This window comes from Macrobrachium nipponense, chromosome 25 (genome assembly GCF_015104395.2).
Source record: "Macrobrachium nipponense isolate FS-2020 chromosome 25, ASM1510439v2, whole genome shotgun sequence".
Taxonomy (NCBI): domain Eukaryota; kingdom Metazoa; phylum Arthropoda; class Malacostraca; order Decapoda; family Palaemonidae; genus Macrobrachium; species Macrobrachium nipponense.
In genome coordinates, this window is record NC_087214.1 from 39,775,542 (window position 1) to 39,787,755 (window position 12,214).

The 12,214-nt window shown below is 36.9% G+C and overlaps 1 protein-coding gene across 1 annotated transcript; it reads left to right on the plus strand.

The window, feature by feature from the left end:
* The first annotated feature begins 1,610 nt into the window (after nucleotides 1-1,610).
* On the plus strand, nucleotides 1,611-10,665 carry LOC135198931 (uncharacterized). The gene is made up of 8 exons (XM_064226850.1): nucleotides 1,611-1,718; nucleotides 1,910-2,110; nucleotides 3,457-3,513; nucleotides 4,585-4,783; nucleotides 5,116-5,323; nucleotides 6,775-6,953; nucleotides 7,729-7,744; nucleotides 9,422-10,665. The coding sequence occupies exons 1-8, from the start codon at nucleotides 1,611-1,613 to the stop codon at nucleotides 10,653-10,655; spliced, it is 2,202 nt and encodes a 733-aa protein (XP_064082920.1). The 3' UTR covers nucleotides 10,656-10,665.
* Nucleotides 10,666-12,214: the final 1,549 nt, after the last annotated feature.

A 12,214-nucleotide genomic window follows, 5' to 3' on the forward strand; every position in this document is an offset into this window, starting at 1 on the left:
AGTTAAAATTTCTTTCATTTTTTTTTATTTATGTGCAGCATTTGTGTTTTTTTTTTCTTCAGGGGTAGGTCCGGAGGTGAGTGTGCTGTTGTACCATTAGGATACAAAATATTGCATCAGTTCCTTTAGTGTTTCAAACAATAGGCATATGGCTGTATTTAGCAAGCGGTATCTGGCAATTGTTCACCTGGCCACGTAGGCGCATGATGTGCGATGCTGACAGACTAAGTTTCTGTTACATTTTTTGATGTCTTAAGAGTTTCATTTTATTACTCAAAGATGTAAGCCTGTATGTTGTGCATATTTATCTTTAAAACAAAACTATTTATTAAATCTTATTTATTATAATCAAAATATAAATTTTATTTATCATAATCAAAATATAAGAAAAGCTGAATATTAACCTTTACTGAACGTTTGGCTTTGCCTAATGATCCTTACCTGATTTGTGAAAGGCTTCAATTTTGACAAGTTCAGTGTTTTACTATGTACGTATTTCTCTTTTCTCTCTCTCTCTCTCTCTCTCTCTCTCTCTCTCTCTCTCTCTCTCTCTCTCTCTCTCTCCTCTTTGTAGTGTCGTCTGTGTATCTTCAGTTAAGAGGTTGCATTGCGCTGTGAAATGTTTCGTCATCCGGGTTTGAGTTTCTACAACTTGGTTTTGTGGACTGGTTTGGTATTGGTAATTGGTGTTATTGTTTATTGTATCAAGGAAGCGGAAGGTTTTCTTTTCTATTTGCATACGATGATGGACTTTAAGTTAGATCAACTTATGTCAGGTCTCCAGAAATTGATAGATTATTTAGACCAAGATGATAAAAGGAATGTACCAAAACCCTCTTAACAGTAAATCCTCCACAGCACCCCATAACAACGTCAAGAGTTCATCACAATATAGTAGTTCTTCAGCAGTTGGCAGTTATTCATCAAGAGCTGTTTATAATTGCATTTTTTGTAGTAAAGCTCAGTACGCCAGCATTGTAGCTAGGAAAGGTCGTCTTAGCAGTTAGGCAGATGTCAGCATTGTGCAAGAAAACATGATGTTTCTGACTGCCAAACAGTTATCGATGCATATCCAAATTGTAGAAAGGGCAAGCATCACTCATTTATCTGTATCATTGTAGGCCCTAAACCAACTAAAGTAGGTGGTGTGCACTCAGCCTAGTCAGTCCCCCCAAGATTGAAAATAAACCTGAGAAGTCGGTTGTTTATGTGAATGCAAATTCCCCTCGATTAAAGGGTGACCCTGCAGCTACAACACAAGTCATGACAGCAGTTGAAGGTTGTAATAACATACATTGTAGTGTAGCCCTAGCGACAGTTACAGTAAAATCTGATTCTGGAAATTTACTGAAAGTAATATCATTTTTTATGATGGATCCCAAAGGTCATTTATTCATAAAGATTTGGCCAATAAGCTTGGTTTGAGAAATGTAGCAAATTTTGAAATGAGACATGATAGCTTCAAAGAAGTAGCTCAGTCAACTAATTATGAAATTGTTAGATCTGTGTCTCAGTTGGCAACAGAAGAGAAGAATTTCAATGGCTGTTGTTGATAAAAAGCCTAGTATGTCACCCCAGGACTACATGCAATAGTACAGAAACTTACCAAAATGGGCTACAATTTAGCAGATAAACAAACTGACTTTGACGTGGTTGATAATATGCAACTTATGAATGACTCAGATTCCTTTGGTAGATATTTGTCTGGTTTGACCACTGTAGGTAACATAGATTTGTCTGCATCACCTCAAGGATATTTCTGTTTATGGATTCCACATTTTCCTTGCAAAGAGCCAGTATCTTGTGCTCGAACATTAGTATGTAGAGTCAGCTCTTAAGTCAGAGATTACTCCTGGTGTCACAGAACCATACATAGCATGTGGTGGTAAAGTAGATTAAATTCTTCCAGTTCACAAACTTTGGGATGGATGTGATGGGCATAAACCCTATTAAAGATTCACCTGAAAATTTCAAAAGTAAAGTTCACTTTGAAACCACAGTCAAGTATGTTAATGGGAGATATTGGCTGGAGTTGCCATTTAAAGAAAAGAAAATTGTCCCTTTTCTTCCGACCAATTATAGGCTTGCCTTAGGTCAAATGCTTAATCAAGTAAAGAAGTTTCGTAATTAACCCGAGTTTGTTGTTGTGATACGATCATTAAAGATCAGTTGAAGTCAAGTTTCATTGAAGAGGTTGAAAACCCTGTAGTAACTCCTAATACACACTCACTACCTTCCACATCATGCTGTAGCTAAGCACTCATCTACAACCCCATACATATTGTGTAGAATTGCAGTGCTAAGGTGAGTAAGACCACAGCCGCTTCAATGATTGATTGTTAACAGGATCATCTTTAACAGAGAGGTTAGGTGACACTTTTTAACATTCAGAACACAGTAATTTGCCTTTGTTGCTGTTATTGAGAAAGCCATTTTGCAAGTAGGTTTGCAACATCATCAGAGACACTACTCTTGTTTTCTGTGGTTAGAAAATCTCTTTGATGAATCTAATCCTTTTAAAACTTATAATTTCACATCAGTCTGATTTGAAGCTACTTGTAGTCCATTACTTAAATGCGGTGTCATTTAAGTAAGTCAGATAATCAATATGCAGAGCTGTTGTCTCCCTCGTTTTACGTTGACAATCCACAAGGCACCTCACACAACTCAACAGATTTGTTGGGAATTTATGACGCAGCCAATACCGAATTAGGTAAAGCTGGAATGATCTTGAGCCAAGCAAAGGAGTAATTCAGATGATTTATATTTTCATAGTAGATGTACAGATTTAGGAGTAGAATGTCCTGTTGTAAATAATGTTCTTGGTTTCTGGGATACCTTAAAGGATACCTTGTCACTTAATCCTTGTAAATTTCAAGTTAGAATTTCTTACCAAGCATCAGCTGGTATTATTAGTTTCTACTTGTTTTGGTCTTTTAGGATTTTGCTCTCCCTATACTAATTAAATGGAAAGAGTTCATTCAGTTAGCATGGAAGGAACAAGTTAGTTGGGACACTTTATCCCCATTTTTTAAGAAAAGGGCAAAATTCAGCACAAGAGATAGAACAATTACCCTCTCGTGAATTTCCTAGAAGTGCTTGTGTCTTACATGAGCCATACACTCTACGTACCTTCGTAGATGCCAGCGACAAAGCATATGGCGCTGTTTGTTATGTATGTGATAAGTGTGAGTCTCATTTAGTAGCCTCAAGGGCTAGAGTTGTTCCATTGAAAACTAGAACTTTGCCCCAACTTGAACTTACTTCTTTGCAGTTAGGCACCCAGTTTGCCACTTATCTTGTAAATATATTTCGAGATATTTTAATATGGAAAGAGTTGTGATTTGGTCAGACTCTGAAGTAGCGTTGCAGTGGGTAACAAATAACAATAGTAAGATACCTTACGTTTGTAATAGAGTTGCTAATATACTATGTGACAACGGGTCCACCTTTCAGTTCCTATTAGTTGCATCTGCTGCAAATCCAGCTGACTTAACCAAGAGAGGAAGAGAGGTATTTCAATTAAGCAGCTCAGTAATTCACCGATTTGGTTTTCTGGTCCTAAATGGTTACCTCATCCTGATGGAGGGCCTGTTCAGACATCTAGTGTACTCATATGTGAAATTGTCTCCAAGATCACTCCAGAATTGCCTAGGGTTGATCCAATATTTGATTATACAGAATAATATGAGAGAGATGTATTTCTGGTGATAGAAGTTCACTCACAACGTGGTTGGGAAGTCACATAAAGCTGTTGGTCCCGTTGCTGAATAACCACTGGTTCCTTGCATACAAATGCCATACAAACAAAATTACACAATATTCATCTTTGTTTAAATTGTTCAGAGTATAACAGGTATGTTTTCAGATTTATTTTGAGTGCTAAGTCTCAGTTAGTTTATGCCAAACCTAGCGTTTATTGGATGCAAGCTGTACAAAAATCTTGCTATCCTAGTGTATGTAATCATTTGATAGAAGGTAGTTTCCCTCTTGACTCCGATGGCAAACAGTTTTTTATTTTTATGAGGAATCTCCAGGTTTTACTTGCTCCCATGGTAGATTACATCATTCAGAGCTAGATCAAAGTACCAAGTTTAATATTTTGATCCTACCAAGAATCATTTTGCTAAGCTATCTTAATCACTTATGACATGTAAGATGTTTGCATGGTGGTGTTAAGGACACCCTAACTTTGATTAGCAACACCTTATTAAATGCCAAAGTGCAGGACAAACTATCAATACCTTATTAAGCCACTGTGTTGTTTGTTAAAAGAGTAGCCGGTAGGAGATTGAGTACCCTGGTCCACCTCCATTGCCCATTGGAAGGGTTCAGTTCACTTGGGACCCTTGGCATATGTAGACATTGATTATTCTGGACCGATAACAATTACCTCACAAGTGTTACATTGTTTTTGTTTATATGCACTTCAAGTAGACTTGTCCCTCTGGAGCTAGCCCCTGATAATATGATTACAGCAAGTTTTATTAATTTCCTTGTAGGTTTTGTGGCTTGTACTCTTTTCCAAATCTAGTCATTTCTGATAATGGCATATATTTCATTGCTAGTGCCAAATTTTTTTAGGAAATGGTTAAGCATCCTAAAGTAGATCACGAAATGAAGGAACATAATATAAAATGGAAGTTTATAGCTCCCCATGCTCCATGGCAGAGTGGATTTTATGAACATATGATGAGTCTAGTAAAATCTCGTTTAAAGAAAGTTCTTTTTAGAGAGATTGTTGGTGTAGAGGAACTTGAAACTGTATTGAGAGAAATACAGTGTAGGATAAACAACCGTCTCTTAACATATCTTGATGAAGAAGGCCCCATAGTGCCTTTAACTCCATCCCATTTGTTGACTGGTAGAATTGTTAACACATTGCCTTAAGTACTTTGATCGTAGTCAGTTGAATGAAAACTTTAGTTATGTATCCAGTATAGCCAACCATTTTGAGAAGATGTGGCAAACAGGACAGTAACCTGTCTTCGTGAATGTCACTGTGGAGCAAGGATGCTAGCCAAATCAAGAAGCCAAAAGTAGTGAAGTTTATGATTGTTGAACGTCAATGTCCCCACATAAATGTCCTTTAGGTTGCATTGTAACTTTACCCAGATTCAGAAAATACAGTCTGTTCAGTAGGTGTTCTTTGTGAAGGGACTATTAGTAGAAGGACCTTAGACAAATTTATCCCTCTTGAAATCTATAGTGCTTCAGATGACATTGTGACTGAGTCCACTGAAGATCATACTACAATACTGGATAATGATGTGAGTGAGCCACGTCCTACAAGACAAGCCGCTCGTGAAGCAGCTAGACTCAGGTGAGAACTAATTGATGGTAATCTTTTGTGGTATTATCTCTCGCCCACATCTTCCTTCTTTTTGGAGGGTGTCAGGTTTCGACAAGTGCGGTGTTTTCTCTCTCTCTCTCCTCTTTGTAGTGTCGCCTGTGTATCTTCAGTTAGGAGGTTGCATCATGCTGTGAAATGTTTCGTCATCCGGGTCTGAGTTTCTACAACTTGGTTTTGTGGTTTGGTTTGGTTTTGGTAATTGGTGTTATTGTTTATTGTGTCAAGTCATTGTAATATCGTTCAATGTTGCTGTAAGTAATGCCTTGCAAGTGATTTTTTCAGTATAGGCTGGGCTGCAGAGTGTTTGTGTTTTCCAAAGTCTGTGCACTCGATTATTCTGAGTATAGAAGCTGTGTAACCTCTCTTAAATTTACAGTCCACTAATCATCACTTAACAAATTCCCACACTAAGAAGGGAATCCTGTACTATGCAGTATGATTTTGTTTATAAGTATTTGTGTGGTAATAGATTTTCATAATCAATAATGTCCTCATTTACTTCCATTATGCAGATATATAATTGATCATTTCAGCGTTTAAAGGCCCCATTGAATTGTCCATTTGAAAAATTCTGAAACTGTATGTATAGTTGAGGACTGAATCATTCACTCCTTGAGGGAAAAATTTGTGTACAGTAGAACCCCTGCACTCGTGGGTATGGGTACCATACCCTCTGCGGATTGCTAACCTTGAACACTTAAACCCCTTCTGAAAATACGTAGAACGGCCTCTTTTGATTGTTAAAACACAAAAAAAAAATGCAATAATCGTGAGTCCACGAACAACAAGTGTCAACTCTACTCCATAAAGAGGTGAAACAGAAGACCAAAAATAATGTATTCCATATACGTATTATCAATATCCTTAATGGGTGGTAGATCACGTTGACAGTAAGAGGTTGAGATGTAACATTAAAAAATTTCAGATTGTAGAAAAATATTAACTAATAACAGTTCAATAAATCCTTTAGAATATAATTAAAGAACATCATCCAAAGGTAAGTCAGTATATTCTTATTCTGTTCACATCCTCATATTTAGTGTAACTCCCAAAACTCCATTGTGGAGATTGAATTTTCCTGTATGCCAAATTTTTCAGTTAGAGAGAGAGAGAGATAAAGCAGTGGTTGGTGGAACGGTATTTTGTGATAGAAACAACTGAGTGTAATTGAGGTAGTTGTTTATTTTTGTTTGTTTTGTAGTTTGGTCGATAGCGAGTGTTTCGAGTGAGTGCTTTTTTTGATTCTGGCTGCAGCAGAGGTGAATGTGTTTTCGGCTGCCTGGACTATTTATGTTTTTTGGATTATCTGTCTTGATTTTGACAACTGCAGTTCCTCCGTAACCTTCCTCTATCTACATCTTCCCACATAAGCTGTAGAGAGGGAATTGTCCTCAATCTCCCGGTACTGCATTGGATTGCAGACTATTAAGTGGAATTGGATTACGGATTGGATTGTTCTTTGAGGATTGTAAGAATGATATTGTTGACGACCCGGAACGAACCTTGACTGTGGAAGATTGTGACCAAGGATATAAGATTGATATTGATGACGACGACTATGGCTGGACCTTGGAATTGAAAGTGGAATCGTTCTTGGAGGGTTGGTATCCCTGAAGTTGACGACTGGAACGAATTTGGATTGAGAGATTGACTGCGGATCATACTGATTGACCTAAAAGTACCGTTGGTCACGGTACTGTGGCTCAAGTGCCACTAGTGTGGAGTGCTGCAGGCACTATTCACCTATAAGGCCCATATATCATATAATCTTAGTCGGGTTGTTTATATAAGTTAGGTTGTGGGTTTATTTTTGTTATTGGTTAAGTGTTAAGTAAGGTAGGAAATATAGTGTTAAGTTATTTGAGTGGTTTAAATATCCTTTTATCTAAGAGTCTGGTTACAGATAACGTAAGTAGAAAGTTGTGTAGTGAGGAGACTATTGTCTGTAAGGGGGATCAAGGGTTTGGGGGTTGCTTTAGTGCATCCCGCCACACATTACACATTCATTCTAGGCCTAAGTGATTCCCATTAAACCATTTATTTGAAAGAAAGAAAAAACCATATTCCCTTCTTTGGTATATCTGAACAATCCTTCATATTTGTCCATTTTTTTTATTTCCATTTGACCTTTTTTATGCCATTAAAAAGAAAATTGGCATATGTAAGATTGAGATGTTACCGTGCATCCAAACTGCTCTACACATTCAGAAGTGCAGGGGTGCCAACCAAACCTCACACGGCAGTGCATTTCACCACCCGTCAGTGGAGCGAACTGTATATTCAGATTTTTGAGAAAAGGATGCTGTAGAAATTATTATCTGATTTTTTTTCATAATTATATCTTATTTGCTAATGAATATTTTTCCTTTTTGCAGAAAGATATTTAAACAGGTGATAATCTGATGACATTAGATAAGCCAGACTCCACTCGCATATTATTTTGGTAAAATAACAGCTCTTTAAAACAGATGATACGCTGTTAATATGGTTGGTAGGACTGTTCATATCTTGGAATGAAATACTGTTTTTCATAATGATTCGGACTAAAAACTCAAAAACCTAAATACAACAAGGGTTTTTTCCAGTTTCATTTTTTATTTGTGATAATTTATTATAGTTTTCATATAAAAAAATTACTCCAATATGGAAAATAAAATAAAATAAATTATCTGATGCAGTAAATATATCATAGCGTCATTGTACCTCCGTTCATATTCTCTTCCTTCCATCTTACTTTCCTCAGCCCTCTCTTAAATAACAATTGTTTCAACATCATTTTCACATTGAATTGAGTTGCATGGGACCTTTTCCACTTCCAGCTCCCTATATCATGAGAGAAAATACAAATGACTATTGTGTCAAACTTTCATGTGATGTATTGCAAAGCAGTGTTGCCGAGGTGCGGCTTTTTCGTCTGCTAATGCGGCCAAAAAAGTCTGCGGCCACACACTCCCAAAAATGAAAGCGGCCGAGGTAGCCGCAGCCGCATTTTGTGGCTCACGTTGCCGCATGCTTTCTAATATGGCTATAGAACCTTTTGATATTATCTGTTTTATGGATTTCTATATTGTGGTAAATATATCCAATGTATTAACCAACGATGATGAATAATAATATAAGAATTTAGATCATTCATATGTATGAATATATTAAATTCATAAAAGCCTAATATTCTGTTGGTGCTTCAAGATCCTTGTTTAGTCTATAAATGAGCTGAAAGTCATCAGATCATCAGTTTGATTTGTGACCTTCAAGGGGGTGAGTGTTAGGTGCTTTTCAGGACCTATTTTATCACTTAGGTGAGTAACCTGGGGTCCCAGAGACCACCAAAAATATATTAGTGTTGCTTTGATAGGGGTTAGCTGGCCCCCTTGTTTCTTATAGTGCGATTTGTTTGGGGTATTGTAAACCCCATAGTACTTGTACTGTTTGTAAGTTTGAGGACTTTGGAGGCCCTATGTTACTCGAGATATAACTGAAAAAGAAGTATCATGAGTGCCACACAGTGTGATACAGTGCTAGACAGTAAATATATATTAGAGCTATATGTGTGAAATGCAAAAGAGTAGTAATAACTTTCTTGGCAATGCATTTTCATTCTCTCTCTCTGCATACATACATACATATGTATATATATATATATATATATATATATATATATATATATATATATGTGTGTGTGTGTGTGTGTGTGTGTGTGTGTGTGTATAATGTATTGTTTTTATCCTGTTATGTATGTTATTTTACAGTAAATATTGCTGTATTATCCTGTACGACGAGGAACACTCAGTGACCAGTCCCTTTAACCCTATAATAGGATACGTATGTTACATGGTTCCTTTTATTTGCAATCTAATTACTTGAAACCAGAAGACATTAACTCATGATGAATAGCTAAATAATCATAAGAAAGGGATAATTTATTCAACTACGACATTAATAACTTGGGCCAGTTTTTGCAAGTTTTCTTTGGGTCTTTGCAAGGGAAACATATATAATTAAACATTATGCATCTGCAGAATAAGTCTGTGCCCTGTTGTGACCATGCCAAAACGGAAATTTCGAGAGGAGTGGCTTCGAATCCGGAGTTAAGGCATGGATCAGCAAGGTGGATGGTGATGAGTATAAGGCTTTCTGTGGGGTGTGTAGGTCATCTCTGGTCACTGAAATCTCAACTCTTAAACGTCACAAAACATCACGCCGCCACACAGATGCTCTTGCACTTCAAGCAGCTGCACCAAACCAGCCTTCTGCTCCAAATGAGATTGGGGATTCTGTTACTCGTGCAGAAATTAAGTTAATATCCTTTTTGGCAGAACATAATATTTCTATCAATTCTATTGATCACCTCAGTTCTATATGTAAAGATATATTCCCTGATTCACAAATTGCAAACCAATTATCACTCAAGAGAACTAAAGCCACACGTGTACTTGGTGATATAGGTAAGTTCTCCCAAAAGCAGTTGTATGATGCTATGAAACAGAACAAATTTTCCATTATAATTGACGAAACCACTGACATAAGCACTTGTAAGAGCTGTGCTATTGTAATAAAATTATTTAACCAAGCCACAGGTAAGATTGAAACAAAATTTCTTGATTTGTTGTCTGTATATGATAATGCTGATAAATCAACACAGACGGCCACAGGATCAACAGGGGAACATCTGTTTCAATTAATTAATGACTATTTTGTAAAACACTCCATTCCAATAGACAATCTAATAGGATTTGCTGCTGATGGGGCCAGCAATATCATGGGTCCCCATAATTCACTTAGTAGCAGGCTCCGTGTTGTTGCTCCAGGTGTGACAATACTCAAGTGTGTTTGTCACTCAGTGCATTTGTGTGCATCAAATGCAGCTAAGACTCTACCCCGTGTTTGCGAGGACCTAATTAGAAACATCTATACGTATTTTGCACATAGTGCAAAGAGAAAGAATGAATTTCAAGAATTCCAGTCCTTCTGTGATGTTAAACCCCACAAACTATTACATGTCGCACAGACCCGATGGCTCTCATTACATTTGGCTGTAAATCGTGTGGTAGAACAGTGGCAGCCCTTAAAGCTATACTTTTCACAAAAACACCTAGAAGACAGGCTGTCAACTCCCTCTGCTATATATGTAGCACTTAATGATCCTGCTGTTTTCATGTACTTCAAATTCCTGGCATTTATACTTCCTAAGTTTACACAACTCAACCTCATGTTCCAGAAAAGAGAGTCAACAATTCACAAGTTGTACAACTCGTGCAACACTTTGTATAAGGACACCCTTAGGTATTATTACAAGCACTAAATCATAAATTCAGCACCACATGTAGCACACATAGACCCATGTGAGGAGAAACACCTTTATGCCCTTAAAGAACCATAATATTTAGGTGGCAGAGTTACATAGCCTTTTCCAGTCACCTGAACACCGAGGGAACACAAAGCTTATATGTGATGTGCGGAGTCGCTGTAGGACATTTCTGGTAACAGTTTGTTTAGAAATGAAAAAAAGGTTTCCTTTGGATTCCAGGTTGTTAGAAATGTGTTCAACGTTTACTGTTGCAAAGTGTGTAAGTGCAAATGTATTAACTGTAACACCATCTCTCTCAGACGTGGTACAGGAGCTTCCTCGGGTATATGACGGTGACTTGCAACAACTTGATGATGAATGGAGGAGTCTCCCATCTTAATGTACCCGAAGATATGAAAACTCAGGACAACCCAGAGGTATTTTTCAGGTGCTGTTGACGCTTAAGAATGACGAAGGGACGTTAATGTACCAATCTCTACTCTGTTTGCTCTCAGGATATTGTCATTGCCTACTAGTAATGCTGATGCAGAGAGAATTTTTTCGAAAGTAAATCTCAATAAAACTAAAGTTAGAAATAAACTTTCTCTTCGCACACAGGCTAATATTGTTTTAACATCAGAGACAGCTACTGATGGTGGTGGATGTGTTGCATTCAACCCAACACGCGATATGATCAAGAGTGTGCAACGTGATGCAAGTTTGTCAATTGAGCAATAGTTATTGTATAATCCATAAAGGTCTGCTTTTGTTACTTTAAGAGTAAATATAAAATATTTTCCTACAGATGTACAACATAATACAATAAAATATATTATAAGATATATATATTAATAAAATAAATGTTAGTGGTACAATAGTTATTGTATAATACATAAGGTTTCTGCTTTTGTTACTTTATGATTAAATTTATTATATTTTCTTACATATGATAATACAATAATACAATAAAAATACTTATAATAATATAATATAAATTAAATAATATAAATTAAATAAATGTTAGTGCTACAATAGTTATTGTATAATCCTTAAAAGTCTGCTTTTGTTACCCTTTCAATGGTATCTTTTCTATGGTTGTACTGTTGAGAGAATGTTATGCGGCTGAGTGCGTGCAGGGCTGTGCGGCCTGAGTGGAAACCACTGTTGCAAAGAACGCACCAGTGAATACCTCGCCTCTTTCGAGTGTCGTTGGTGGATTTGCTGATTACAATTCAAATTTGAAATCCCCTCAAACATTATTCATGGCTAGGCCAAGTCCTCCACTGATGCTCCTGACTTGTAATTAATAGGAAACTGATTGACGTTGATGCAGAAACTGACGTGTGCGGACTTAGTTGCTGAATTGTCGTTCTTGGAAGGTGTAGAAAGATGCTATTAGTCCAAGGGGCAGGCATTTGACTGGAAGTACGGTAGGAAATAAATCCTTGTGGTCTGATGCAAGATTGTAATACCACATGATTTAGGAGCATCAGACGTTTTTCCATGTATTGTTTCATACTGATGGTGTTGAGAAACAGACTTATACATATCCATGTTAGTTGTTAAGAATGGAG

What these genes read in the sequence shown, in the direction of transcription:
- LOC135198931 (XM_064226850.1), top strand. Translation starts at nt 1,611, where the DNA reads ATGGGCTACAATTTAGCAGATAAACAAACTGACTTTGACGTGGTTGAT. An exon ending in TAACCAAGAGAGGAAGAGAG is followed by an intron (nt 3,514 to 4,584) that starts GTATTTCAATTA and finishes AAATTTTTTTAG; the next exon opens with GAAATGGTTAAGCATCCTAA. An exon ending in CGTGAAGCAGCTAGACTCAG is followed by an intron (nt 5,324 to 6,774) that starts GTGAGAACTAAT and finishes ATTGGATTGCAG; the next exon opens with ACTATTAAGTGGAATTGGAT.